Source organism: Nannospalax galili, unplaced genomic scaffold (assembly GCF_000622305.1).
Source record: "Nannospalax galili isolate Female #2095 unplaced genomic scaffold, S.galili_v1.0 scaffold675, whole genome shotgun sequence".
Taxonomy (NCBI): domain Eukaryota; kingdom Metazoa; phylum Chordata; class Mammalia; order Rodentia; family Spalacidae; genus Nannospalax; species Nannospalax galili.
In genome coordinates, this window is record NW_008337205.1 from 1,250,077 (window position 1) to 1,277,355 (window position 27,279).

General features: G+C 46.0%; 1 protein-coding gene across 2 annotated transcripts in view; it reads right to left on the reverse strand.

The window, feature by feature from the left end:
- Col26a1 (collagen type XXVI alpha 1 chain) overlaps positions 1–27,279 on the reverse strand; it is a 167,499-nt gene that overhangs the window by 92,136 nt on the left and 48,084 nt on the right. The window contains exons 2-3 of one of the 2 annotated variants that reach the window (XM_008832302.3): positions 24,863–24,985; positions 10,840–10,937 (exon numbers count right to left, since the gene is read on the reverse strand). In XM_008832302.3, coding sequence (XP_008830524.1) covers positions 10,840–10,937; positions 24,863–24,985 — 221 coding nt within the window. Of the gene's footprint in view, positions 1–10,839; positions 10,944–24,862; positions 24,986–27,279 lie in introns of both variants that reach the window. The other variant, XM_008832301.3, reaches the window with a different exon arrangement.

Consider the following 27,279-nt stretch of genomic DNA (forward strand, 5'->3'; position numbering starts at 1 on the left):
TGCAATGCCCGAGGAGGTCAGAAGAGGCTGTTGGATCCCCTGGGACTGGAGTTACGGATGGTTGTTAGCTTCCATGTGGGTGCTGGGATTTAAACCCAGGTCTTCTGCAAGAACAACCAGTGTTCTTAACTGCTGAGCCATCTCTCCAGACCCTGCCCTCTTTCTTTTTTTAAACAGGGTCTCATGTAGCTCAGGCTGGCCTCAAACTTGCTATATAACCAAAGATGACCCTGAACTTCTGATTCTCAAACCTCGACTTCCCAAATGCTGGGATTACAGATGTGCACCACCACATCTGGTTTATGCAGTTTGGGGATGGAACCCAAAACTTCATGCACATTAGGCAAGCATACTGCCAACTGAGCTATTATTAATATGTCCCCAGCCCCAGCATTTCTTGAAACTTCAGTTACTCATCCATAGATGGAAATCCTCGGTCACTCATTCTGTGAACTTGCTGTCTATTACTGAAATGTGAAATGTCCCTTACAGGTTCATGTGTCTGAACACTTGGTTCCCAGCTGGTGGCGCTGTTCTTGGAGGTCATGGAACTTTTAAGAAGCAGAACGTCATTTTTTAGGGTTGTTAAAGAGGGCGTCTTCTGGCAATGCTTCCGGATGAAGCTGTTTCCTGATCCTCTGAGCTATAACAAGCCCCATAGACAGAATTACCAGGCCTTCCTCACCATGACAGACCTTACCCCTGATATTAGTTGCTCTCTTATTGCTGTGCTAAAACACCATGACCAAGGCAACTTAGAGAAGGCAGAGTTAATTTGAATTACAGTACTAGAGGGTTAAGAGTCTCTCATGGTGGGGAGGCATGGCAGCAGGAGGCAGCTGGAGGAAAGCTCAGTGCTCACATCTTTAAGCAGACATAGGAAGCACAAGGAGAGAGGGCAAACTGGAAGTGGGGTGAGGCTATGAACCCTCAAAGCCCACCCCCAATGGCATGTTTCCTCCAGCAAGACCACACTTCCTACAGGTTTCATGACCTCCCCAAACAGCACCGCCAACTGACCAACTGTTCAAATACTTGAGCCTATGGGGGGAGGGGCTTCTCATTCAACCTACCACATCCCCCAAACTATAAACCAAAGTAAATCTATCCTCTTAACTTTTTTTCTCAGCAACAAGAAATGAATATGCCGCCTTGTGCCTGGGAAGGTTGTCACTGTGGGATTCATTCATTAGTTCTAGAAAGGTATCAGACTCTGGCTTTTTAAAAAAATATTTTATTATTTTTATTTTATGTGTATGAGTGTATTGCCTGCATGTATGTGAGTGCACCCATGTCGTGCAATGCTGCAGAGGTCAGAAGAGGGCTTTGGATTCCCTTAGAACTGGAGTTAAGAAAGGTCTGTAGCCCCCATATAGGTGCTAGGAATTGAACCTGGGTCCTCTGCAAGAGTAGTCAGTGCTCTTAACCACTGAGCCATCTCTCCAGCCCCAGACTCCAGCTTTTATAAATCAATGCAACAAAGATACATTCTTCACAGAGGACCATTCTGTGAGGAGACTGAGTGGCCACTGAATTGTGTGTGTGTGTGTGTGTGTGTGTGTGTGTGTGTGTGTGCATATTGGGTGCACATGTATGTACACATTTGGAAGCCAGAAGAAAATCTGGAGGTGTTGTTCCTCAAGTGCTGTCCACCTTGAGTTTTTTGTTATGGTTGTTTGTTTTGAGACATACTCTCTCAGTGGCATGAAACCCATCAAGCAGGCTAGGGCAGCTGGTCTGTAAGCCTCAGAGATCCCTGTCTCTGCCTCCTGATCACATTTGACCATGCCCTTTTCAAAACCTCCATGGGTTCTAGGGATTGACTCAGGTCTTTCAGCTTGCATGGAAAGCATTTTGCCTATTAATCTATCTCCCCATCCCACCATTTTTTATTTTTCATAGCTGTTGGGGAACCCTGCTGTTAAGGTTGGCTCCTTTCTCAGCAGGGGCTTCCTGCCTGACTTACCTAGAAAGTGCCTCCAAGTACGAATGCCTGACCTTATTCAGAACATGACCTTTGGCATAGTTACCTGGAGTAAAAACTACCCCCAGGTTTTTTCTATATGATAATTAGGCATTGCCCCATAGTCAGATGATAGGATCCTGCTACCACATGTAAATAAAGCATACTATGAGCACCTATCAGCTGAAGCATTGGCTGCTGCCTCCACACTGTATTTTCCCTGACCCCCACTGAATAAACGGAGCTGTTTCACTGAATCTGGAGCTGTATCACTGAACCTGCCTCCCTGGAAGGGCTTTCTTCCGTCAGTGCTCAATGGCAGTCCTGACCCCGTTCGTCGCTTCTGCTCCCTTTGTCCTCGTGGATCGGTGGCCAATGACCACCAACCTACAAGGGGAGGGAGAGACCCCACACATAGCTTATGTAGTTTTGTTGTCTTGGGGGCAAGGTGGGGATGGTACATACCTGGAGAGAGACTGTGCCTCCCAGGGCTAGCTAATTTCTAAAGATAGGACACAACATTCTGGAATGGCTCCTAAGGAAGCCATACTCACTTTTTGTTTTCGTTTTTTGTTTTGTTTTGTTTGTTTTGAGATAGGGTCTCACTATGTAGCACTGGCTGGCCTGGAACTCACAGAGACCTCTGCCTCTCAATGCTGGCATTAAAGTTTGCTTGCCTCTGCCTCTCAATGCTGGGATTAAAGTTTGTGCCATCACACCCAGTCACAGCAAGTCAGTATTTCTCCCACCCTATACCATCCTAGTGCCAGGGACCAGGCTGCTAGAGTTGGCCCCACAGTTGAGTCACTGCTTCCATTAAATTGGCCTGTGACCATGTCTGTGATGCATTTTATTAATTGCTAATTGATGCAGGAGGACCCAGTTCTTGTGGGTGGTTCACCCATGGGCAGGTGGTCCTAGGTTGTATAAGAAAGCAGGTTGAGGGGGCTGGAAAGATGGCTCAGCAATTAATAGCACTGGCTACTCTTGCAGAGGACCTAGGTTTGGTTCCTAGCACACACATGATGGCTTAAATCTTTTGAAACATGAGTTCCAGGGGACCTGATGCCCTCTTCTGGCCTCTGTGGGCATGGGAAACATGAATGCCTTTACAGTACATGCAGGCAAAACACTCATACACATACAAATAAAAATAAATAAATAAATAAATAAATAAATATTGAAAGAAAAGAAAGGCTGAGCACAAGCTAGGAGCAAATCAGTAAGTTGTGTTCCTCCATGGTCTGTGCTTCAGTTCCTGTCTCCAAGTTCCTGCCCTGAGTTCCTGCCCCATTTCCCCTCCTAATGAACTGTAAGCTGTCAGGTTAATAAACCCTTTCCTCCCCAAGTTCCTTCTGGTCAGAGTGTTTTTGTTTCTTTGTTGTTGGTTTTTTAATCCTCTCCGAAACTGTCAGCAATAATTTCTTCTCCCAAATGAATTCAATTCTCTGTATTGTCACCCAGTTGGCTCCAGAAATTAAAATCCCACAGTCTTAAATGAGACAGTAAGGCAGAGGCTGGCCTTGGGGGTTGGAGAGGGAACCTGAGTCAGGGAAAAGGCAAAGGGAGCCAGAGACAAGGCAGTACAAAGGGAGATGGAAATTTAATCACATTGTTACAGTCTTGGTTTGAGGAACTAGGGATACAGCTCAGGGCCTGGAACATGTACCTACCACACTGGTGGATTCTAAGCAAGTGTTCTACCACTGAGCCACACCCCAACCCCTCACTGGAGGATTCTAGGCCTGTGCTCTACCACTGAGCCACACCCTCAGCCCCTAACTAGGGGTTCTAGGCAAGTGCTCTACAGTAAGCTATGCCTCCAGCTCTTAAGATTCTTCTCTTGAGGGGCTGGAGAGATGGCCCATCAGTTAAGAGCACTGACTGCTCTTGCAGAGGACCCAGGTTCAATTCCCAGCACCCACGTGGCAGCTACGAACTGTCCTTAACTCCAGCCCCAGGGAAATCTGAAGCCCTCTTCTGACCTCCACAGCACTGCATGACACGGGTGCACTCACATACATGCAGGCAATACACTCATACACATAAAATAAAAATAATAAATAAAACATTTAAAAAAAGATTCTTCTCGAGGTAGGAAAGAACTAGAGGAAAATCAACATTTGTTGTTGTTGTTGTTGTTGTTGTTTAGAAGTGAGGTGATACCCAGGGAGTGGGGTCATGAGAAAATTAGGGCAGTCCTGGAGTCTGAAGGTACCCCACAGATTTTTTCCTCTTGTGGGTCCCATAGCATCTCAAACATATGTTTAGTGAAGTGCTTTCCTAGCACTGGGATCCTGTGCTTACTCTTCTGGGAGGATCCTGCCAGCCCACCTAGGACCTCCCCAGCTTCCCTCTTCATCAGCTGATATCAGCACCCAGCACAGTACCTAGAGCCCCCCAAGACCATGGTTCATTTAAATAAATGACCCTACTTGCTTATCTGTCACTTTAAAGACAGGCATGAAAGTCAAACCTTGGAAACCTCCTCAGGTTCACTGGAAATCATTTCCCATAAAACACTGAGCTCTGATGATCAGTAAGGATGGCCTCAGCTCCTCTTGGGAGAGCTTTTGTCTTTGAATCCTCTGCCATTCAAAACACAAACAGGCTCATACACAGAGCTGGAGCTGGGTGAAAGGGCAGCCCCGTCTTGGCCGCCAATCAAACAGATCCATGCTTACATGCAATAACTAAACCCCTCAGCCTCAGGCCTGCCTTTGCCCCTATGGGCAAGAGATTCATTTCCTGTCCAGTCTAGATTCATTTCCAGATGGAAACAAAGAAAGGAAAAAGAGAAAAGTTCCTGACTTAAGTTAAACTTATCTCCTGCTGGTGTGTCGCTTAACTTTGTGGGAAATCACTAAAACACTATATTAACTCCTTTTATTTTATTATTTTATTTTATTTTATTTTATTTTATTTTATTTTATTAGAGACAGCACCTCCCTGTAGCCCCAGCTGTCCTGGAACTCACTATGTAGACCCGGCTAGTGCTGGTATTAAAAGGTGTGAGCCACCATGCCCAGCAACTACTTTTATTTTAAAAAATATTTTATTTTCATTTTATATATATATGCGTATTTTGCCTGAATGTGTGTAAGTGCACCTGTGTGTGCAATGCCCAGAGAGGCCAGGAGAGGGTGTTGGAGCCCCTGAAACTGGAGTTATGGATGGTTGTTAGCCACCATATGGATGCTGTGAATTAAACCCGGGTCCTCTGCAAGAGCAGCCAGTTCTTTTAACTGCTGAGCCGTCTCTCCAGCCCCTAATTACTTTTCTTGTTGCTGTGACAAAACACCTGATGAAGAGCAACTTAGAGGAAGAATCGGTTGGCTCGTGGTTTGAGGGAACACAGTCGATGATGGTGGGGAAGGCATGGCAGAGAACAACTCCATGGTGGTAGGAGTGTGCAACTATAGCCCCCCTACCTCCTCATATCTTGGAGGAACAAGAAGCAGAGAGCAAACCGGAAGTGGGCTGTAAAACCTTGTGCAGCACTACCCTTCAAGTCAAGCAACCACCATTTCACAAGACAGGCTGCATCTGCTTGCAAGCAATCCTTATAGCTGGGCTTGTTGGCTGTTAAAGGTCCCTCACGGAAGGAAGTGGAGAGGATCATGGGATCCTCACCTGGGTCCAGCCACTCCTCCCAGTCATTCATGCACTTCTGCCCTAATTGCACTTTGCCTCTGGGTCTTATAGTGAGGGGCTAATGTATATAGGCTGGGAAAGACCATGGGAAGGGGGTGCTAGCTATGTCCATAACTCCAGTTCCAAGGGAATCCAACATGCTCTTCTGGCCTCTGCAGGCATTATATGACATGGGTTCACTTAAATACATGCAGACAAAACATTCATATACATAAAATAAACATAAAGAAAAGAAATGTTTTTTTTAAAAAAGTTCAGGTTCTGGGGCTAGAGAAATGGCTCAGTGGTTAAGAGTACTGACTATTGGGAGGGGTTGGAAGGGAGGGAGTGGGCATGGATTTGATCAAAACACCTTATATGCATGTATGAAATTCTCGATAAAGTTTTTGTAAAAGTTAAAAAAAAAAGAGTACCGACTACTCTTGCAGAGGACCTGGGTTCAATTCCCAGTACCCACATGGTGGCTAACAAATGTCTGAAACTCCAGTTTCAGGGGAATTCAACATCTTCTTCTGATCTCTGTGGCATTGGACAACATGAGCGCACCTACCTACATGCAAGCAATACACTCATCACATAAAAATAAAAATAATAAATAAAATATTTATTTTAAAAAATCCAGGTTCCAGCTGTGTGTTGGGCCCACATTAGCTAAATGACTTGGCCACTCTCTTCCTTGCTGTTTCCACATCTATTCATCCATACATTGCATACATCTGTACAATGACAATACACAACAATGGGCTGAAAGCCCTCTCTAAACTGTGTAGTTTCCAAGGTGAAGAATACAGGCTTGATGGAATGATGTTAATAGAGGTGATGTCACCTCTGCTGCAACCCAAATGGAACTAAATGGAGGGACATCAAGTCATAGGATGTGAGATTTATTTTATTTTTAATTATTTATGTGTATATGTATTTGTATGAGTATGTGCACCATGTGAGTGCAGTATCCACAGAGGCCTGAGGGGGCATCAGGTCCCTGGAGTTAGAGTTATAAGTGGTTGTGAGCCACCTGACATGGGTGCTGGGGAGCTGAACTCCAGTCCTCTGCAAAAGCAGCAATTGTTCTTAACCGTTGAGCCATGTCTTCAGCCCCATGGAACCACTTTGTTTTTTGTTTTGTTTTGTTTTGTTTTGAGACAGGGTCTCATTATGTAGTCCTGACTGGCCTGGAGCTCCCTATGTAGATCCGGCTGGTCTCAAACTCACAGCCTGCCTCTGCTTCCCAAGTGCTGGGACTAATGGCATGTATAATCACTCTCACGATCAGACATTTTATTTGTTCTTTTCTAGTGGAAAAGAATAGAACCTTACTCATGTTTAATGCTGCCTTCTTCACTCAGCTCTGGCAGAAATCATGATCCAGGAACAGTGCACACCCGCACTGTGTCTTTTAGGGCTGGAGAGATGGCTCATTCTGTAAAGTGCTTGCTATGTATGCATGAGGATCTGAGTTTGATCCCCAGCATCCTCATAGAAAGCCGGGTGTAGTAGTACATGCCTATAATTCCAACAGAGGCAGAGACAGGAGGCTGTCTGGGGTGATTCAGTGAGTTCCAGGTTCAGTGAGAGACCCTGTCTCAGAAAATAAGGTAGAGAGCGATTGAGGAAGATGCCCAATATTAACATCCAGTCGCCACACACATGCACACACACAAATATCTTTTTATATTATATTCATAACATAAAATGGGTTTCATCCTGATGTTCAGATTCTCTATGTGAGAAGATACATGTAACAATTGTCTTTCGGAGTCTGGCTTATTTTGCTTAACATAAGAGTCTGTTTTCCGATTCATTTTCCTGGAAATGGCACAATTTCATTTTTCTTTATGGCTGAATAAAACTCCCTATTTACATATTCACATTTCCTTTATCCAACCATCAGTTGATGGACATCTAGGCTGATTCCAGAATGGAGTCAATATTTTTCAAAATCAAATGTCTTTCAATATACGAGCAACAAAACAAGAGAAAATGATGCCGGATTTATTCAACCCTCTCACTGCACCCCCGCCCCAAGGCTCAGGGAATACCTCAGAAGAGAGGGCAGAGTGTAAGAACTGGAGGAAGGGGTGGAGTGCTGTGGAATGTTGTCTTCCAGGCATGACATCTCAGCAGCTGTGATTACCAGAACAAGACCCACATAAGACTGGTCCATCAGCAAGCCATCAAAGGGCTGGAAGAAGGCTCAGCAGTCAAGAGCACAGGATGCTTTTGCGGAGGACCCAGGTTCAGTTCCCAGCACCCACATGGTAGCTAACAACTGTCAGTAACTTCAGTTCCAGGGAATCTGACACCCTCTTCTGGCCTCTCCAGGCATTGCATGCTACAGGCATACTTACATACACACAGGCAAAACCACATATTTTTAAAATTCCCATTGTAGAGGAGGTAGGGGCTCGCAAGGAACTCTAAGTAGTTAATGAATCTTTTATGTCAGGAAACATAGCCACAGAGACTTAGGGGTGGGAATTTTCTGGGAGGTGATCAAAGCTCATTGTGTGTAATACACTTAAGATTTGTGCATTTGGGCCAGGCATGGGGGCACATGCCTATAATCCCCACACTTGGGAGACAGAGACAGGCAGATCTCTGTGAGATTGAGGCCAGCCTGGTCTACATAGTGAGTTCTAGGCCAGTCAAGGCTACAGGGAGACCTCTCAAAAAAAATAATAATCTGTACATTTGGGAGCTAGAGCCATGGCTCAGTCATTAAGAGCACATACTGCACAACCATGAGGACAAAAATTTGGATCCCAGCAACTACATAACAAGCCAGGTACCCTGCACATGACTATAACCCTAGCTCTGATGATGGGGCATAGACAGGAGGATCACTGGGACTTGCCAACCTAGTTGAGAAAACAAAAGCCTCAGGTTCAGGAGAGACCTTGCCTCAAAGGAATAAGCAGAGAGTCATAGAGGAGGACACCTGATGCTCTCTGGTCACACAAGGACATGCATCCACACACACATGTGCATACACTCACAGACACAGACACATATATACACATAAATAGCTAAACATTTGTGTATTTAAGTGTATGTAAACACTACATCATTTTTTTTCTTTTTTTGGTCTTTTTTTTTTCTGTCTTTTTGAGACAGGGTCTCCCTGTAGTCCCAGCTGACCTGAACTCACTATGTAGACCAGGCTGGCCTTGAACTCACAGAGATCCTCCTGCCTCTGCCTCCTGAGTGCTGAGACTAAAGATGTGTGCCACCATGCCCGGTTTTACTTCACTTTTTAAAAAGAATGTTTATAGTAAGTTATTTAAAAGTTCAAAAAGACAAAAAAAATTGGAATCAACTCAAGTATCTTATAACAGGGATTATAGTTAATAGTGTGTGTTTCTATACCCCAGAACCACTAAAAATGACATTCTAGAAGGCTGTCTATCAACAAGAAGAGATGCTCTTGACATTTAAGTGATACGGAACATCACCAAACAATTGTCATATGAGCTCAAAATTGATCTGGAGTTGTTTTGTTTTGTTCTTATTTTTTCCAAAGGAAAACTTGAGACTACCTTGAAAGATCTAATTCTAGATTTTTCTACCTTTTCTACATTGAGCATATACTCATGCTTTTTTCTTTAAAAAATTTTGATTTATTTAATTTTATATGCATGAGTGTTTTGCCTGCTTGTATATAAGTGCACCCATGTTGTGAAATGCCCATGGAGGCCAGAAGAGGGCGTCGGATCCCTAGGAACTGGAGTTACAGATGGTTGCTCACCACCATGTGTGTGCAGAGAATTGAACCCAGGCCCTCTGAAAGAACAGTCAGTGCTCTTAACCACTGAGCTATTGCTCCAGCCCCATACAGATACTCCTTGACATATAAGGGGATAATATCCATATAAACACATCATGAATTTAAAATACCTAAGTAAAAAATATATTTAAGGGGCTAGGAGATGGCTCAGTTGGCAAAGTGCTTGCTATGCAAGCATGAGGATGTGAGTTCACCCCCCAGGTGGTGCGACGGCAGTCTCAACACTGAGGAAGTGGAGACAGGTGGGTCCTTGGGGTTCAGTGGCCTAATTAGAGAGCTCCAAGTTCTAATGAAAACCCTGTCCCCGAAAACAAGGTGGGGCTGGCAAGAGGGCTCAGTGGATTAAGGCACTTGTTACCAAACCAGACAACCTGAGTTCAATCCTTGGGACTCACACTGTGGAAGAAGAGACTGACTCCTGCAAATTGGCCTCTGACTTCTATACACATGCATTAGGGCACATGCACACACATAAATGAATACGTTTAATTTTTTTAATGGTGGATGAGTCCTGAGGAATGATACCCAGTGTTGACCTCTACCCCCCACACACCATATGTATGTAAATATGCTATATAATTTAAGAAAAATGGAAGAATAATTTTGTCAGAAAGTCAACTTAGAGGCTAACTATTCTTTCCAAATACAAAACTCACATCTGAGCCTAGGTTTTTATTGTTGTTGTTGTTGTTGTTGTTGTTGTTGTTATTGACAGGATCTCCCTAGTCCCAGCCTGCCTGGAAGTCACTAGTGGACCAGGCTGGCCTCAGATACGCCTGTTTCTGCCTCCCAAAGGCTAGAACTAAAGGCCACCTGGCTCATCACACCCTTTTGCTTTAAGCCAGACTCACTTTCCTAGGTCAGGAGAGTTGAAGAGGTGTGCTTTGTGGGCCGCCTCTGACTTCCACCTGAGTGCTGCTGTCTGGCCCTCTGGGGACTAGACCCAGGCTGTGCCAGGGCTTCAAGGCATTGGAAAGGAAGGGCCTGGCATGACCCATGTGTTCATCTTTCCTCTGACATCTAGGGAAGCTGAGCACAGCCACACCCTGGTATCTGCCTGATTGTACTAGATTCGAACCTTATCTGTATTTTCTCAGAGCACAAACATCGAGTTGGACCTGTCCCAGTCCTGGGTATGTCATATACAGAAGAAGGACCAGGCAACCAATCAAGTCCCTTGACCCAAGCCAAAACTCAGGAAGCTACTTCATTCCCTATCCAACCAAGGGAAGCAGAGACCCAAGTCAGGACCCACAGGCATGACAGACCATTTCACACAGTGCACTGGGCTCAGAGGTCATTTGGGAAAAGGATAGAATTGCAATTCACAAAGCACACATAGAGAAGGGACCCAGCTGGCAAAGGGCATGTCTGCATAAGGAAAGAAACACCCATAGTCACCACAGCCCAATGGACTGTGGTCCTGTCCCGTACTTACCCTCCTCACAGTTGCTCCCAGTAAATCCAGGGCAGCACCTCCACTCAAGTGCAGTCACCGTACGGTAGGAAACTCGGTAGGTGGGTCTAATGAAAGTCCTGTAACTAACACAAGGACCAGATCAGTGGGGTGTGCACTCCTGCCCATCCACACCCCCAATCCCAAATGGATGCTGAAGGTGCTGTGTCCACATATCGTTCTGGAGGCCACCTGGACAGTGGACCTGTCCTCCCTGCTGTGTGCTCATTGGCTCTGTGGTCTTAGGCAAATCAGCCCTCCCAGCCTGTGCAGAGATTGGAAGATTCTTCAGGACTTCCTTTTGTTCTTTTTTAACCCCTCACTGGGGGATTCTAGGCAGGTGCTCTACCACTAAGCCACATCCCTTACTGGGAGATTCTAGGTAGATACTCTACCACCAAGCTACAACCCCAGCCTCTCACTGGACAATTCTAGGCAGGTGCTTCCCCACCAAGCCACAACCCCAGCCCCTCACTGGAGAATTCTAGGCAGATGTTCTATCATTGAGCCATGCCCTCAGTCCCTCACTGAGGGATTCTAGACAGTACTCTACTGCTAAACTGCACCCCAGCCTGCTCTTCATTTTAAGATGGGGTCTTATCAAGTTGCCTCACTGACCTGGAGCATACTCTGTATCATCTCCAGTAATCCCTGAACTTGCAATCCTCCTGCCTCAACCCCTGAGTAGCTGAGGTTGCTCACTCAGAGATGTACTATGAGATCCAGGTCACCCCTGCCTTTCTATAGCTCTCTGAATGTGGCCAGCATTGCTGGAAACTGTCTCAGGTTCTGGGTGAGTAGGATAGGGATATAGAAAAGAAAAACATCAGCAGAGTCCAAAGAACATCTGGACAGCCTTAACCGCAGAGCACAACCTTCCCTTGTTCTGTGGTTGACCTGGTGAACACACAACCTTGGGGTTGCACTGTGGTCAGACTCAGAAGAAGATATTCATTGTCAGCCAATGGGACCCTTCAGGAAGAGCTGAAGTATGATGATCCATACCTGTAATCCCAGCACTGGGAAGCTGGACACCAGAAGGGCCCCTGGGCTTTACTGGTTAGCTAGTCTAGCCTGTTTGCTGAGTTCCAGGCCAGTGAGAGACTTTTGTCTTGAAAAAGGTGAATGGCACCCAAAGTTGTCCTCTGGCCTCCACACACACACACTCTTGTGCATCTACCACCCCCATCAGCATCATCATAGTCATTATTATTATTATTATTATTATTATTATTATTATTATTATTTCAGAGAAAAAATATTATTACTGTGCGGAGGAGCCTTCACACAAGCCACGGTGTGTGTGTATAGAGATCAGAGGACAACTTTCAAGAGTCAGTTCTCTCCTTACATCATGTGGGTCCCAGGATTCGAACTCAGATCATCAGGCTTGGCAGCAATCACCTTTTCTTTCTAAGCCATCCCCTGGCCCTAATACAGCAATAGCTTCAGTGGAATACTCTCTGTGCAGAATGGTTATATATGCCACTGTAGAGTGACCATAAGACACAAGAGGCCCTTATATTCCTAAACTTGCATGTAAGGAAACTGAGGCATGGCCACAATGCTAGAAGGTGGCAGAAGGATCTGAGCCCAGACAGAATTGCTCCAGCACCTTGTCATTCTACTCAGGAACATGCGTCCTTCTAGAATCTTCCCAGGCTGATTTCAGGCCCCTATATAGCAGGGGGAGAGCCTGTCTGCCAACACAGTATCTTCTTGTCCCTCATTCTTGGATTGCGGTGCTGGTTGGTAGCAATGACACAAGCTTATATTTGAAAAGGTCTAAGCACTTTTCAAAGTACAGGCACGAGTTCCAACAGTGTGTGGTGTTGTTTCACCAGCAAAGCCACCCAACCCTTAGAGGTCAACTGGACATTCAGGTGGCTTTAGTAGACATCTGTGAGCTGTCTGCCAGGTGATAAAGAACCTCTGTCCCCTGCTGTGAGCATATGATTGGCAAACTAAATTCCTCCTTTCCCTCTCCCCTCCCTTCCCTTCCTTTTCCCCTTCCCTTCCCTCTCCTCCCCTGCCTATCCTTCCTTCCCTTCCCTCTTAACCCCTCTCTCTCCACTCTTCTTTCTGAAACAGGGTCTCACATAGTCCAAAATGGCCTCAAACTCACTATGTAGCCAAAATTGACCTTGAACTCCGATCCTGCCTTCACCTCCAGACTGCTAAGATGACAGACATGTGTCATCATGCATATCTGACTTGTGAAGTTTTTTTTTCAAATAAAGTCTTGCTCTGTGCCCAGGCTGACCTCAAGTTCCTGATCCTCCTGCCTCTGCCTCCTAAGTTCCAGAATTACAAACCTGTGCTGCCCTGCCTGGCTTAGGTGATAAACTTTCTAAAATGTAGATTCAGTTTGGCAGCTGCCTCACTCTAAAACCTTTTCCCACAGAATAAAGAGAAAACCTTTCAGAAGAAATAGAACGACACTGCCTGCCTTTCTGCCCTTGTCCTTCTGTAACCACCAGCAGGTGCCAGGGCTATGACCATGTCACATAAGCTGCCTGGATCTTGACCTTCCAACCTTCTGATCTTGCACACAAAGGCTCAAAGGCCTCCTTCATTCTCCCCCCGCCCCCCAAAAAACCAAAGACCTTTCAGGGCAGGACCCCAAAGTCCCCTCCTCTGTGAAGCATCTGGTCTCCCGATCAGAGTTAACATGCTCCCTCCTCTACTCCTCCTCCCTCCCTCTTCTACCCACCCCGCACATCTTGTAAGTGGGCTTGGTTACAAGCCATTATTGACACTCATTCCTGTGCCCAGTGAATGCTTGCCCAGAGTCTGCTATATGTGGATAAAGACAATGTAAGAAATAACAGAGCAGGATGAATGAGTGTACAGGATGGATCACACAACATGTGTGGCCTACGACGCACACAGGCACATGTTATAAAGGAAAATGATGACTTTGCTCTTTAGTCACTTGTTTCATGGGTTTTGTTTACATTTATATGTATCTGTGTGAGGATAGAAGCATGCCGCAGTGTGTGTATGTGCGCGCGCGTGTGTGTGTGTGTGTGTGTGTGTGTGTGTGTGTGTGTGTGTAGTTCAGAGGACAACTTTTGGGAGTCAGTTTTTTCCTTCTACCATGTGGGGCCCCAGGATTGAACTCAAGTCATCAAACTTGGTGGCAAACACCTACACTTGCTGAGCTGTCTCACAGACTGTTTGGGGTTTTGTTGTTGTTTACACAGTCTCCTGCAGCTGAGGCTGGCCTTGAGCTTTTGATCCTTCTGCCTCCACCTCCCCATGGCTGGGGTTACAGGCATGCCCCACCACACCTAGCAGCTACTCATTTCTGTAATAACAGATTTTTCCTTTTATTCAAGTACAATTTACAGGGGGTAGAGAGATTGCTCAGCAGTTAAGAGCACTTGCTGCTCTTGCAGAGGACCTGAGTTCAGATCCTGGCATCTACATGGTGGCTGACAACCATCTGTAACTCCAGTTTCAGGGAATCTGACACCCTCTTCTGGCCTCTACCAATACTGTATACACATGGTACACATACATTCATGCAGGCAAAATATTCATACACATACAATAAAAATGAGTAAATCAAAAACAATTTAACTACAATTTACGTACAATAAAGATGAATGTATTGTTTACCTCTAAACAATTCCTGTTCCTCCTCCCTGCCCTCAGAATTAACTATGCTGATCAGTTGTGCTGATTACTCTGATTGTGGATTAATTCTGTCTATCTGAAACTTTGGTCAGAAGATCTTGCAATATATCCCCTCTAGTGCCTGCCTTCTTTCCCTCATAATAATATCTTGTCTTTTTTATTACTAAAGAATAGTCACTGGGGAGGGCAAGAGGGCCTGCTGTACAAATATGAGGACCTGAGTTCAAATATCCAGCACCCACATAAAAAGCCAAGTGTGGCCCTGCACATCCTATAACCCCAGCATTATGTGGTATGGAGACAGGATCACTGGGTGTGCTGGCCTCCAGCCTAGCTCTAGGTTCAGTGAGAGACCCTGTCTCAAAGGAATAAGGTGGAGCGTGACAGAGCAGGACCCTCATATTCTCCTCTGGCCTCCCTGCAGAGGACCCGAGTTCCATTCCCAGCACCCATGTCAGGTAACTCACAACTAGCTCCAGGGGATCTGACGCCCTCTTCCAGCCTGTGCATGCATCTGCACTCACATGTACACACCACACACACGTACACACACACACAATTAAAAATAAATCTTTTTAGGCACTGGAGATATGACTCAGCTGTTGAGTGCTGGCTGCTCCTGCAGAGGACCTGGGTTCACTTCTCAGCACCACATAGTAGCTAACAACTATCCTCTTCTGGCCTCCGTGGGCATTGCATGACACAGCTGCATTTGCATACATGCAGGTAAAACACACACATAAAACAAAATAAAACAAATACTATTTTAATAAAAAACTAAAAAAGAGATTTGAAGGAGGTACTCCCATCAGGGGTAAGATACCAGAAACTAGAAAGAGGTCAGCAGGGGCCACCGTCTCTTGCCTTTAAAGAAGACATCTGTAAATGAAGCTCCTTGATGGGAGCCCAGGAACTGTCATGGTCCAGGTGCCACTTCTCATCCCTGAGACCTCATCCAAGGTAGCCTGGTGCCTCTCTCACTGGGCACATCAGCTTTCCAGGCTTCTTGGCCTGCCTGGTCCTCTTCTTCCTCATCCAGTACTTTCAGAAGTAGGAACAGGCTAGGATGTAGTGAGCCAGGCCAGAGACTCAACAGGAAACAGGGAGGCCATGTTCAGACTGTGAGGGAAGAGATTATTTCCTGTTTAACCGCAGAGGGCCAGCAGGAAAGGAGGGCAAGTCCCACTGCAGGATTGAGCCAGGAGTGGGTGTCTCAGGCCTCTGGTAGCTCCCAGAACTAATCGAATCCTTCCAAAGTATTGGATAGAAATGACAGCTGGGCATGGTAGCACAGGCCTTGGATCTCAGCACTTGGGAGGCTGAGGAGAAGGATTGTGAGTTTAAGACCATTCTGAGCCACCTAGTGAGACTTTGTCATGAAAACAATAAGATCAGGTGGGGGCTGGAGTGAAAGTTCAATGGATAAAGTGCTTGCCTTAAAAAGCATTAGGACCCCTGAAAACAAATCCTGAGTCCATCACTCTCAAGTCCAGCCTTGGCAAACAAAAGAAAAATGAGGCGGAACCCAATAGAAGGATGCTTTTTTGGAAGCTCTAGTCAAGAAATCCCAATGGACTCTAAGAACATTTGAAATTTGCCCTGTTCTGCCTGTTCTGACTTTTTCTGGTTCCCTGTCTAGAACTTGTAATGCTAACTGCTCTTGCCTTTACTTCTCCTTCACATCTCCTATTCACCAGTCAAGGACTTTTTATTCCCCCCCTACAGATAAGAGTTATGCAATTTGGGAGTCTTTCAGATAGACCCACTGAAGGGGTACCCAAATTACCTCACCCTGCGTCCCTGTTCAGCATGGAAAAAGCCAGAGCTCTCTGCGTCCCGATTCTCTATCCGCAAGTTGGGTAACCTCTTCAGAGGATGGTGTGATAGGAATAGGAGGTAGGAATTGGCTAGGCAGTTAGAGTAAAAAGACCCCAAAGAAAAGCAGCCAGTTTCTTGGCTAAAAGTCAAAATATCCTTGGGCTTCTTAGCCACATACTCTGTTCCAAAGGCCAAAAATGCCAAAAGTATTTGGGAGCGCCTATCTAATCCCTAAAAGATTTTAGGGTTACCTCTTCAGAGGAGGGAATGTTAGAGTAGCAAAAAGCCCCAGATCTCCAGAAACCACATATCAATGGGGCCAGCAAGATGGTTCAGTGGGTACAGGACTTACCACACAAGCCTGGTAACCTGAATTCTACTGCTGGAGCCCATGTGAAGGTGGAAGGAGAGAACCAACTCCACAAAGTTGTCCTCTGACCTTCACATGTGTGCCATGGTATGTGTGCATGTGCACAGACACACACACACACACACACACACACAAGAAGAAGAAGAAGAAGAAGAAGAAGAAGAAGAAGAAGAAGAAGAAGAAGAAGAAGAAGAAGAAGAAGAAGAAGAAGAAAGTTTAATATTGGGTGTGGTGGTGCACACTTATAATTTCAAATGTTGAACAGGCAGAGACATGTAGATTCTGGGGGCTTGCTGGTCAGTCAGCCTAGCAAAATTGGCAAGTTTCAGGCTACCTGAGAGATTGTCTCTCAAAGCCCAAGGTGGGAGGCTGGAGAGATAGCTCAGCAGCTAAAAGCACTGACTGCTCCTGCAGAGGACCCAGGTTCAGCTCCCAACACCCATATGGTGGTTAACAACCATGCATGACTCCAGTTCCAGGGGATTCAACACCTTCTTCTGGCCTCCTTGGGCATTGCACATACATGGTACAATGCAGGTACATGGCACAATACATGTACATACAGGCAAAACACTCATACACATAAAATTAAAAGAATAAGCTAGGCATGGTAGCATATGCCATTAATCCCAGCACTAGGGAAGCAGAAGCAGGTAGATCTCTGTGAGATTGAGGCCAGTCTGGTCTACATAGTGAGTTCCAGGCCAGCTGGGACTACAGGGAGACCCTGTCTCAAAATTAATTAATTAATTAATTAATAATTAAATTTAATAAGTAAATTAAAATAAATTAAAAATTTAAAAATAACCCACAAGGTGTACAGAACCTGAGGGTTATCACTTAATGTAGACCTCTGGCCTCCACATACACACACACACACACACACACACACACACACACACAGAATCAATACAACAGATAAAAGAGACAGCAGGCCCAGTAAGCAGCCTCTTCCACTGTAGCCCAGGGTCACAGGCCACTAGAGGTGGGGAACATGGCCTGGACAGGCTAGGCCTGATGGGGGATGTACCCCTGTGTGCTTTCCAACCCCACAGTCAGAAGGAAGAGGGGAGAGAAGGAGGAAGAGGAAGATAAGGATGAGAGGAGGAAGAGAAAGAAGAGGAGGAGGAAGAGGATGAGGATGAAGAGGGGGAAAGGGAGCTCAGGAAGGAAAGGTCACATCTTAAAGTGTTTAAATCCAAATTCCGTGTAGCCTGGCAGACATCTGTCCCATCCCTGTATGGCAGGCAACCCTAGGAGTGCAGAGAGGTTGGCCAGTACGGAGGGAATCTGGCAAAGGATGGATAAAGAGGCAAATGACACCCTAGAGAGTTCAGGCAAAGCCATCCACTCAACACACCTGGAAAAAGTTGGTTCAAATGCCACCAAAGACCTCGGAGGGGCCAGGGAGCTGGCCAAGGGCAGAGGAGGTCCAGGGGAGAAAAGCCTCCATCCTCCAAGTCTGCCAGGCTTCGTCCTCCAAGTCTGCCAGGCTTCCTGAGCCCAGTCCACCACCATCAACAGCTGACTGAGGGGCTGGGGGGACCCAAGGGCAGCATCTACACCCAATACCCCATTGCAAGGAACAGACACCCACCAAGACAGCTTTCTACTCCGGGACAAGAAGTGGCACTGCGGCCATCTGATGTCTTCAACGAAAAAACTAAGGCACGGGAAAGGAAGCCAGATGATCTTCTATCTTCTGGTTCTTTGCTAGTGACTTTTCTTATCACAGTGACAAAACATCTGACAAAGGCAACTGAATGAAGGAAGAGTTTATTTTGTCTCACAGTTTGAGGATGCAGTCCGTCATGGCGGGAAGGCATGGCAGAGGCAGCCGCTCACATGGCATCCACAGTCAGGAAGCAGAGAGAGATGAGTGGTGGTGCTCAGCTCGCTTTCTCCTTTGTTTATTTTAAATTTTTAGTTAATTTTATTGTACTTATTTGTGTGTGTGCATGAACCCTTGAGCTACAGTGTGTACATAGAGGTCAGAGGCCAATTTATTGATTCAGTTTCCTTGTCCCACCATGCAGGACTCTGAGTCGAACTGAAGGTTGTCAGGCTTGGCAGCAGGTACCTGTATCCACTGAGCCATCTGTGAGACCTTCCTTTTTTAAAAAAATGGGATTTTTTTTTTAGTATTTTCTTTTTTTAATTTTTATTTTATTTATTTATTCATTTATTTTTGGCCGGTGCACTTACATACATGCAGGCAAAACACTCATACACAAACAAACAAACAAAATCAGATTCAGAGATGCAAGCAACTGTATTTGCCAATTGACCAATGAGGTAGAGACTCTTGGTTGTTCATGCTGGCCTGCACCAGTCTCATTAAAAATTTAAAAAATATTTTATTTATTATTTTTATTTTATATGTCTGAGTGTATTGCCTGCATGTGTATAAGTGCACCCATGTTGTGCAATGCCCCATGAGGTCAGAAGAAAGCATCAGGTTCACTGGAACTGGAGCTACTGATGGACGTTAACCACGATGTGAGTGCTGGGAATTGAACCCAGGTCCTCTGCAAGAGTAGTTAGTGCTCTTAACCGCTGAGCCATTTCTCCAGTCCCTTCTATTAAAATATATGTATTATTATTACTATTATTATTATTGTGTGTGTGTATTATCGTGTGTGTTTGTGAAGGCACTCATGCCAGGGCATAGGTCTGGAGGTCAGAGGACAACTTTTGGGATTCACTTCTTTCCTTCCACAGCAGGATGTGGGTAATCATAAGGGGATTGAGCACAAGTCATCAAATTTGTGCAGCAAGCCCCTTTACCTACTGAGTCATCTCACTGGTCCTACTTTCTCCTTTTAATCCAGTTGAGGACCTCAGCCCATGCAATGGTTCCACCCCCATTCAGGGTGGCTCTTCCTTCCTCAGTTAAACCTCTCTGGAAACACCCTCATAGGCACTCCCAACAGGTATGTCTCCTAGGTGATTCTAAATCCAGGCAAGTTGACCATGAATGCTAACCACCATAGGTCCTCAAAGAGTTTTGAGAGGCCCTCCCAAGGAAGGCTCCTGATTCTTTCCCTTCATCACAGAGTCAGTGAGAAGCCACCCCGTGGACAGCAGGGAAGGACCAGCCCAGAGCTGCCTCCAGCCCAACCTCCCTCCATGGCCTACAGTAGGGCCCACAGGCTGCTCCTCAAAAAAGATCCCTCTTTCCCACCAGCACCCCTTTTCCTAGAGGAAGCCCCTGTCCCCAGTTCTCTACTCAAATGCTCTTTAGGAAAACTCCAGACCATCTACTGTGGTGATGTAAATATCTCATCAGCAAAAATCTCTCTCTGTTTCTCTCTCAATTCTTTTTCAATCTCTGGGTTTCTCTCTCTCTCTCTCTCTCTCTCTCTCTCTCTCACTCTTCTTTTCATACATTAGTGCCTGGTCTCATGTTGGCTGCAATATTACTTTGGAGTTCTGTCATGGTTAAAATCAATTGTCAACTTGACAGGATCTAGAATTACCACGGAGACATACCTCTGGGCATGTTTGTGAGGTAGTTTCTAGATTGGGTTAACTGAGGTGGGAAGACTCACCTTGAATGTGGGCAGCACCATCCTGTGGGCTGGAGTCCTGACTGAATAAAAAGAAGAAAGTGAGCTGAGCACCAGCATTCATTGCTCTCTGCTTCCTGACTGTGGATGCGATGTGAGCAGCTGCCTCACACTCCTGCTGCCATGTCTTCCTACCATGATGGACTGTGTCCTCAAACTGTGAGCCATGATGAACCCTTCCTTCCTTGAGTTGATTTTGACAGTACTTGCCATAGCAATGAGGAAGATGAATAATGTAGGTACTATCCTGACCCCTGTCTAATATACACACACTACAAAACATATTTTGGTTGTATTTTACTTTACATTCATTTTGTTTTGCCTGCATGTAGGTAAGTGTATCATGTGTGTACAATGCCTGCAAAGGCAGAAGAGATAATGCCAGGCAGGCTTGGCAGTCCACCTGTAATTCCAGTCTGGGAAGGTGAAAACAGGGGATTCCCAGAGCAAGTTGGCATGGGTGACTAGTGTTCTAGCTAGCTTTTCTGTTACTGTGATAAAACACCTTGGATGAAAGCAACTTGGGGAGGAAAGGGTTTATTTTATCCTACAAAACTCCCATCTCACAATCCATTAGTGAGGGAAGCCAAGGCAGGGACTCAAAGCAGGAACCTGGAGGCAAGTATTGGAGCAGAGACCATGGAGGAATGCTGCTTATTGGCTTGCTCAGCTACCTTTCTTTTTTTAAAAAAAATTTTATTTATTATTTTTATTTTATGTGTATGAGTGTATTGCCTGAATGTGTGCAAGTGCACCCTTGTTATGCAGTGCCCATGGAGGTCAGAAGAAGGCATCGGGTCCCCTGGAACTGGAGCTACAGACAATTGTTAGCCACCATATGGGTACCGGGAATCAAACCCAGGTCCTCTGCAAGAGCAGTCAGTGCTCTTGACCACTGAGCCATCTCTTCACCCCCTCAGCTACCTTTCTTATACAACCCAGGCCCACCTGCCTAAGGATGACACGGCCCACAGTGGACTGGGCCCTTCTACATCAATTAACAATTAAGGAAATGCCTCACAGACATGGCCACAGGCCAGTCTGATAGAGGAAATTCCTCAACTGAAGTTCCCCCTTCCCAAGTCTGCCAAGTTGTCAACCATTTAGCCATTGCATCTATCCACATCAGCAAACGCTGGGTTTGAGAGACCGTACCTCAATGAATAAGATGGAAAAGCAATCAAAGATGATTCTGGCCATCCACCTCAGGCCTCCATATACATGAACACACATGTGTACTCTTCTACATATGTGCACCATGCATATATACACATGCATGGCACCCATGTATATGAAAATAGAAAAAGAAAAAAATGAAGACAGACATGGACCTTTAGTTCCAGCACTTGGGAAGCAGAAGGAGGTGGCTCTCTGAGTTCAAGGCCAGCCTGGTCTACATAGTGAGTTCCAGGCCAGCCAAGGCTACACAATGAGACCCTGTCTCAAATAATAAACAAACAAACAAATAAATAAATAAATAAAATAAAATATGAAACAAGGGTGCTCTGTTCCTGCCTCTGAGGCCCTCACAAGTATGGGCAGTGTTCCAGAGGGGGTCCCCCTTCCCCATCCTACTTTTCTGAAAAGTCCAGTTGCCTGTGCCAAAGTACACATGCTCTGTCAGCTTTTCTTTTTCCTCCTCCTGCAACTACCGGTGGCCCCCACCTGCACCAGCCAGTGTCCCCTCTACCCAGAGTCATTCCCAGCCCTTTATAAACACTCTCAGACCTTCAGCATATCTATCAGCATGTACAACCACAACCAACAAATTTCAAGTCACCTATCGTGGGGCACTGACCTACAAACCTTAATATTAAGAGTCTCATGCTTTAGCAATAGCTAGACAGGGCTCTAAACTTTCTTCCATTATATTCATTTAATTAATATGTGTATATGTATGGGTGTGTGCAGCCATAGAGTGTGTGAAGAGGTGAGAGAACAACTTGTGGTTCTGTCCTTCCACTCTGTGGGTCTTGGGGATGGAACTCAGACTGTCAGCCTTTTACCTGTTGAGCCATCTTGTTGGCCCCTGATACCATCAAAAGAAACAAAGTGTCTTTCCTGACTTCACCTTTTACTGCCCCTAGCTTCTGGCACCATTTCTTTGTGTGTGTTTGTATGTGTTTGTGTCTATGTATACATATGCATGTGTGTTCATGGAGGCCAGAGATCACCTCAGATGTCGTTTCTCAGGCACCATCCATCTTGTTTGTCAAGACAAGGTCTCACTATGTAGTCTTGGTCAGCCTAGAACTCACTCTATAGACCAGACCGGCCTCAAATTCACAGAGATTAACTTGTCTCTGACTCCTGAGTGCTGGGATTAAAGGCATACAACACTATGCTCAGTGAACTTTGCTTTCTTAAAAAAACTATATTTGGCCGGGTGTGGTGGCGCACACCTTTAGTCCCAGAACTTGGGAGGCAAAGGCAGGTGGATCTTTGTGAGTTCAAGGCAAGCCTGGTCTACATAGTGAGTTCAGGTCATCTAGGACTACAAGGAGACCCTGTCTCAAAAAGACAAAAAAAAATTCAAATAAACTATTTTATTTATTATTTTTATATTTATAAGTGTATGGCTTGCATGTAAGTGCATCCATGTCATGAAATACTGCAGAGGTCAGAAGAGGGTGTCTGATCCCCTAGAACTGAAGTTATGGATGGTTGTTAGTCAACATGTGGGTGCCAGGAATGAAACCTGGGTCCTCTGCAAGAGCAGCAAGTGCTCTTAAGGGTTGAGCCATCTTTCCAGCCCCCTACTTTTTTTTTTTTAAAGATAGGTATCTCACTAGTGAAGCTTTCCAATTAGGCTAGCCTGGCTGGCCAGTGACCATGGGATTCAACAAACTTGTGTCACCATGCCAAGCCTTTTATTTGTTTATTATTATTTCAATATTTTATTTATTATTTTTATTTTATGTGCATGAGTGTGTTGCCTGCATATATGTAAGTGCACCTGTGTTGTGCAATACCCTTGGAGGTCAGAAGAGGGCATTGAATTCCCTGGAACTGGAGTTATGGATGGTTGTTAGCCACCATGTGGGTGCTGGGAACTGAATCTAGGACCTCTGCAAGAGCAGTCAGTGCTCTTAACCACTGACCCATCTTACCAGCCCCCATGGTCCATTACATGGGTTCTGAGGATCAAACTTGGGTATTACGCTTGTATAGTAAGCACTTTACCCATTGAGCCAATACCCCAGCCTGGTTTTATGCCATTTTCTTTTGAGACAGGGCCTTGCTATGTATCCCAGATAGGCCTCAAGTTCATGTCCTTCCTGCCTTAGCCTCTGGAGCGCTACCTGCATGGGCTCTCCTTGTCTCCCCCTCCTCCAGACTGGCCTTGAATGAGCTATTTAGCTGAAGATAACATTGAACTTCTGATCCTCTTGCCTCCAGCTCCTGAATACTGGGATTACAGGTGTGCTCCATCACTCCCAGTTTATGTCATGCTGGGGATGGAACCCAAGACTTTGTGTATGCTAGGCAAGCAACCAACTGAGCTGCATCCCCAGCCCCTTTACTGTGTGTTATATTGTCTAGGACAAACTCAGACTCTAGAGACTGAAGTGATGTTATAATGGGGAAAATGGAAGGGGATCAGGAACAATGCCCCAATGAAGCCCATTCTGCATCCTGCTTTCCCCCACCAAGGTTCTATGCCAACACAAATCAAGACATCAAGAATGCTTCAAAGGACAGAGAGAACCAAAATTGGACCCTATGCGGCTTCAGGAAAAAATGGAGAGGAGAAACAGACCAAAAAGTATGGAAACCTGAACGCTGCTATGTAAATGCTGTGGTCAGAGCATGGTCAGACCCACGGAGCAATGGGATTCTAAATAGAAGAATGAGCACATGGCAGCGGGGAAGAGGGCTCCTCAGGGCTTTGCCTCCCTAACCTCAGAGTGAGGAATGCAGCCTCTGCGCATGCCCAGTCCTGAGCTGCACTGGGAGCTGCCAGAGGGCTCTGAGCCTGGAATCTGCTTCTAAGTCTGAGGCTCATCAAAGCCCCAGCCTTAGGGTCGATGCTAAGTAAGTTTCTTGCGGGAATGACAGCATCATGGAGTCTCACATGAGACTCCCGCCAGCAGCCTTCCAAGGCAGCATTCTGTTAGCTCCATTTTCAAGTAGGGAAACTGAGGCTTCAGTGTAAATCCTGACCAATGAGATGGTGAGAGAAATCTAGGAGAAAGCAGGGCTGTTAGAAGGGAGAGGTGGGAGAGGTAAGGGCTGTGATGGATATGGCCAGGAGAGGGCATGTCTGGTAGAGGTGTGGGAGGCGATGGTTGTTAAGGCTGAGCTAGATTTCCATGCCCCACATTTTAATCTATTTGTTTCCCTCTTTAGTCCACTTGTCCCTCCCGTGCCTTCTCCATCCCCTCCCCCAAACAGCTTCAAAAATCCTCCTGTTAGATGTGTGGGGTGGGAGCTGTCCCTCTCTCCTTGGTACCTACACCCCACTCCCTATACACAGATGACACCCTATAAATCTGTGTAAACTCTTCTCTCCAGTCCTGGGGCCAGCCCAACCCTTGAGCTGCACTTGAGTGGCATCATCCAAGGGAACAGAAATGGCAGAGCAGGTCAGCCAGGATGCCTTTACCTCACGAGGTTGGCACAGGGTCCAGGCCACCGGCAGCTCTGGTAGACTCGCTGGATCACTGTCTCGGAGCCGTTCTGCACCTGGCAGGACACCGTTCTAGTCACCGTGTGATGGCACCAATGCCTATGGAGACAGCAATAGTCAAAGTCAGCCTTGGGTGTTCCCAGAGGTCCCAACAGCAGATCAGAAGGTCATGTTGGGGATGAGGTTCTCTTAGAAAAGGGGCCAAGATTTAAAAAAAAAACAAAAACAAAAAACCCCAAGACCTGACAGAAGAAATTTAAGGAAGGAAGGGTTTATTGTGGCTCACAGTTTGAGGACACAGTTCATCATGGTGGGAAGGCATGGCAGCAGGAGTATGAGGCAACTGGTCACATTGTATCCACAGTAAGGAAGCAGAGAGAGATGAATGCTGGTGCTCACCTCACTTTCTCCTTTTTATTCAGTCCAGGACCTCAGTCCAGGACCTCAGCCCAGGGAATGGTGCCACCCAGTTAGTTAATTTAATTAACCCAATCTAGAAACTTCCACACAGACATGCCCAGAGATTTGTCTCCTAGGTAATTCTAGATCCTGTCAACTTGACAAATAATATTAGCCAGCACAATCTACCCTGGACCTAGGTCAGCCTTTTATTTATTTTGAGACAAGCTCTCACTATGTAGTACTGGCTGGCCCAGAACTCTTTATTTAGACCAGGTTGGCCTGAAACTCAGATCTGCCCACCCCTGCCTCCCAGATGCTAGCATTGAAGGCATGCACCACCATACCCTCCTGAACTCTTGATTTCTATTGAGCTGTATATCTGTTCTGTGATAGTTAACCTTATCTTGAGGGAATTTAAAACCACCATGGAAACACACATCTGGATGTGTCTGTGAAAGCTTTTCAGAGGCGTTTAATTGAGGTGGGAAGCCCTACCCTGAATGTGGGCAGCACCATCCCATGGACTGGGGTCTGGAATGACTAAAAAGTAGAAAGTGAGCTGAGCACCAGCTTCCTAACTGTGGATGCAATGTGACCAGCCGCCTCACATATTCAGGATGGATCTTCTCACTCAAGTTAATCCAATCTAGAAACTTCCTCATAGGCATGCTGTCCTAATTTGCGTCTCATTGCTATGATAAAACACTGACTAAAAGCAACCTAGGGAGGAAAGGGTTTATTTGGCTTACAGCTCACAGTTCATCATCAAGGGAAGCCAAGGCAGAAAGGAACCTGGAGGCAGGAACTGAAGCAGAGACCATGGAGGAATTCTGCTTACTGGCTTTCTTCCCTGGCTTGCTCTGCTACCTTTCTTACATAGCCCAGGTCCACCTGCCCAGGGATGGCACCACTGTGGACTGGCACCTCCAAAATCAATTAGCAATCAAGAAAATGCCCCACAGACATGCCCATAGGCCAATCTGATGGAGGAAATTCCTCAGTTAAGGCTCCTTCTTCCCAGGTGTCTCTAGGTTTGTATCAAGTTGACAAAAACTAACCAGCACCTCTTCCCACATGTTTGTTTCCATGGCGATGCTAGATCCCATCAACTTGACTATATAAACCATCACAGACCCTCTGTCTGGGACTGAGGAGAAGGAGAGCACCCAGGCCCTCCACCTCCAACCTTCATGTCTTTTTCAGTCACTGACAATCCCTGTAGATTTCATAGACTCAACCCTGCCCTACCTCAACAGATGACTTTGGTGGGTATGACAAAGAAGAGCATGATTACAGCATGTCAGCACAAAGTAACAGGGTCAACCATGTGATGAGACAGGGAGGTATGGGAATGGAACAAAGCAGCATCAATCCTGGGAAAGGCCACTAGCTAAGCATTGAAAGATAAGGCAGTTGGTCAAAGTTGTAGGGGTTGTTGAAGGACAATATTAACAGAGCGGGATAAGCATGGGCCAGAGAACAGGTGAAAGAGATAAATGCATGTCTAGGGACTTCATTTAACTAGACGTGTCTAGAAGAGCTGGGCCTAGGGGCACAGGGAGGCTGGGGCATGGCTCAGTGGTAGAGCACCTGTCTATAACCCCGCCCACCATGAGGGGCTGGGGGTGTGGCTCAGGGGTAAAGCACCTGCCTAGAATCCCCCAGTGAGAAGCTAGGGGCATGGCTTATTGGCAGGGTAGTGACTGGCTTCAGCATGTAAGAAGAAAGGATGGCAGAGCAGGGGTAGCTGAGGTGGAGATCGGGACAGGGCAAATAATGTAGAGATTGGGTTAAGATGACTAGCAGGAACATGCTCCTGCCCCTTCTGCCTACCACCATATCCTAGAAATTTTAAATCTAAAAATAAGTCCCTAGCTGCACTGAAAAATGAGAAGCAGTGGGCTAGAAAATTTGAGGCATCCCTGAGAGACCAAAGGCAGCTGGGAGTGATTTGGAGGAGAACATAAATGGAAACAGGCAGCAAAGAGGGC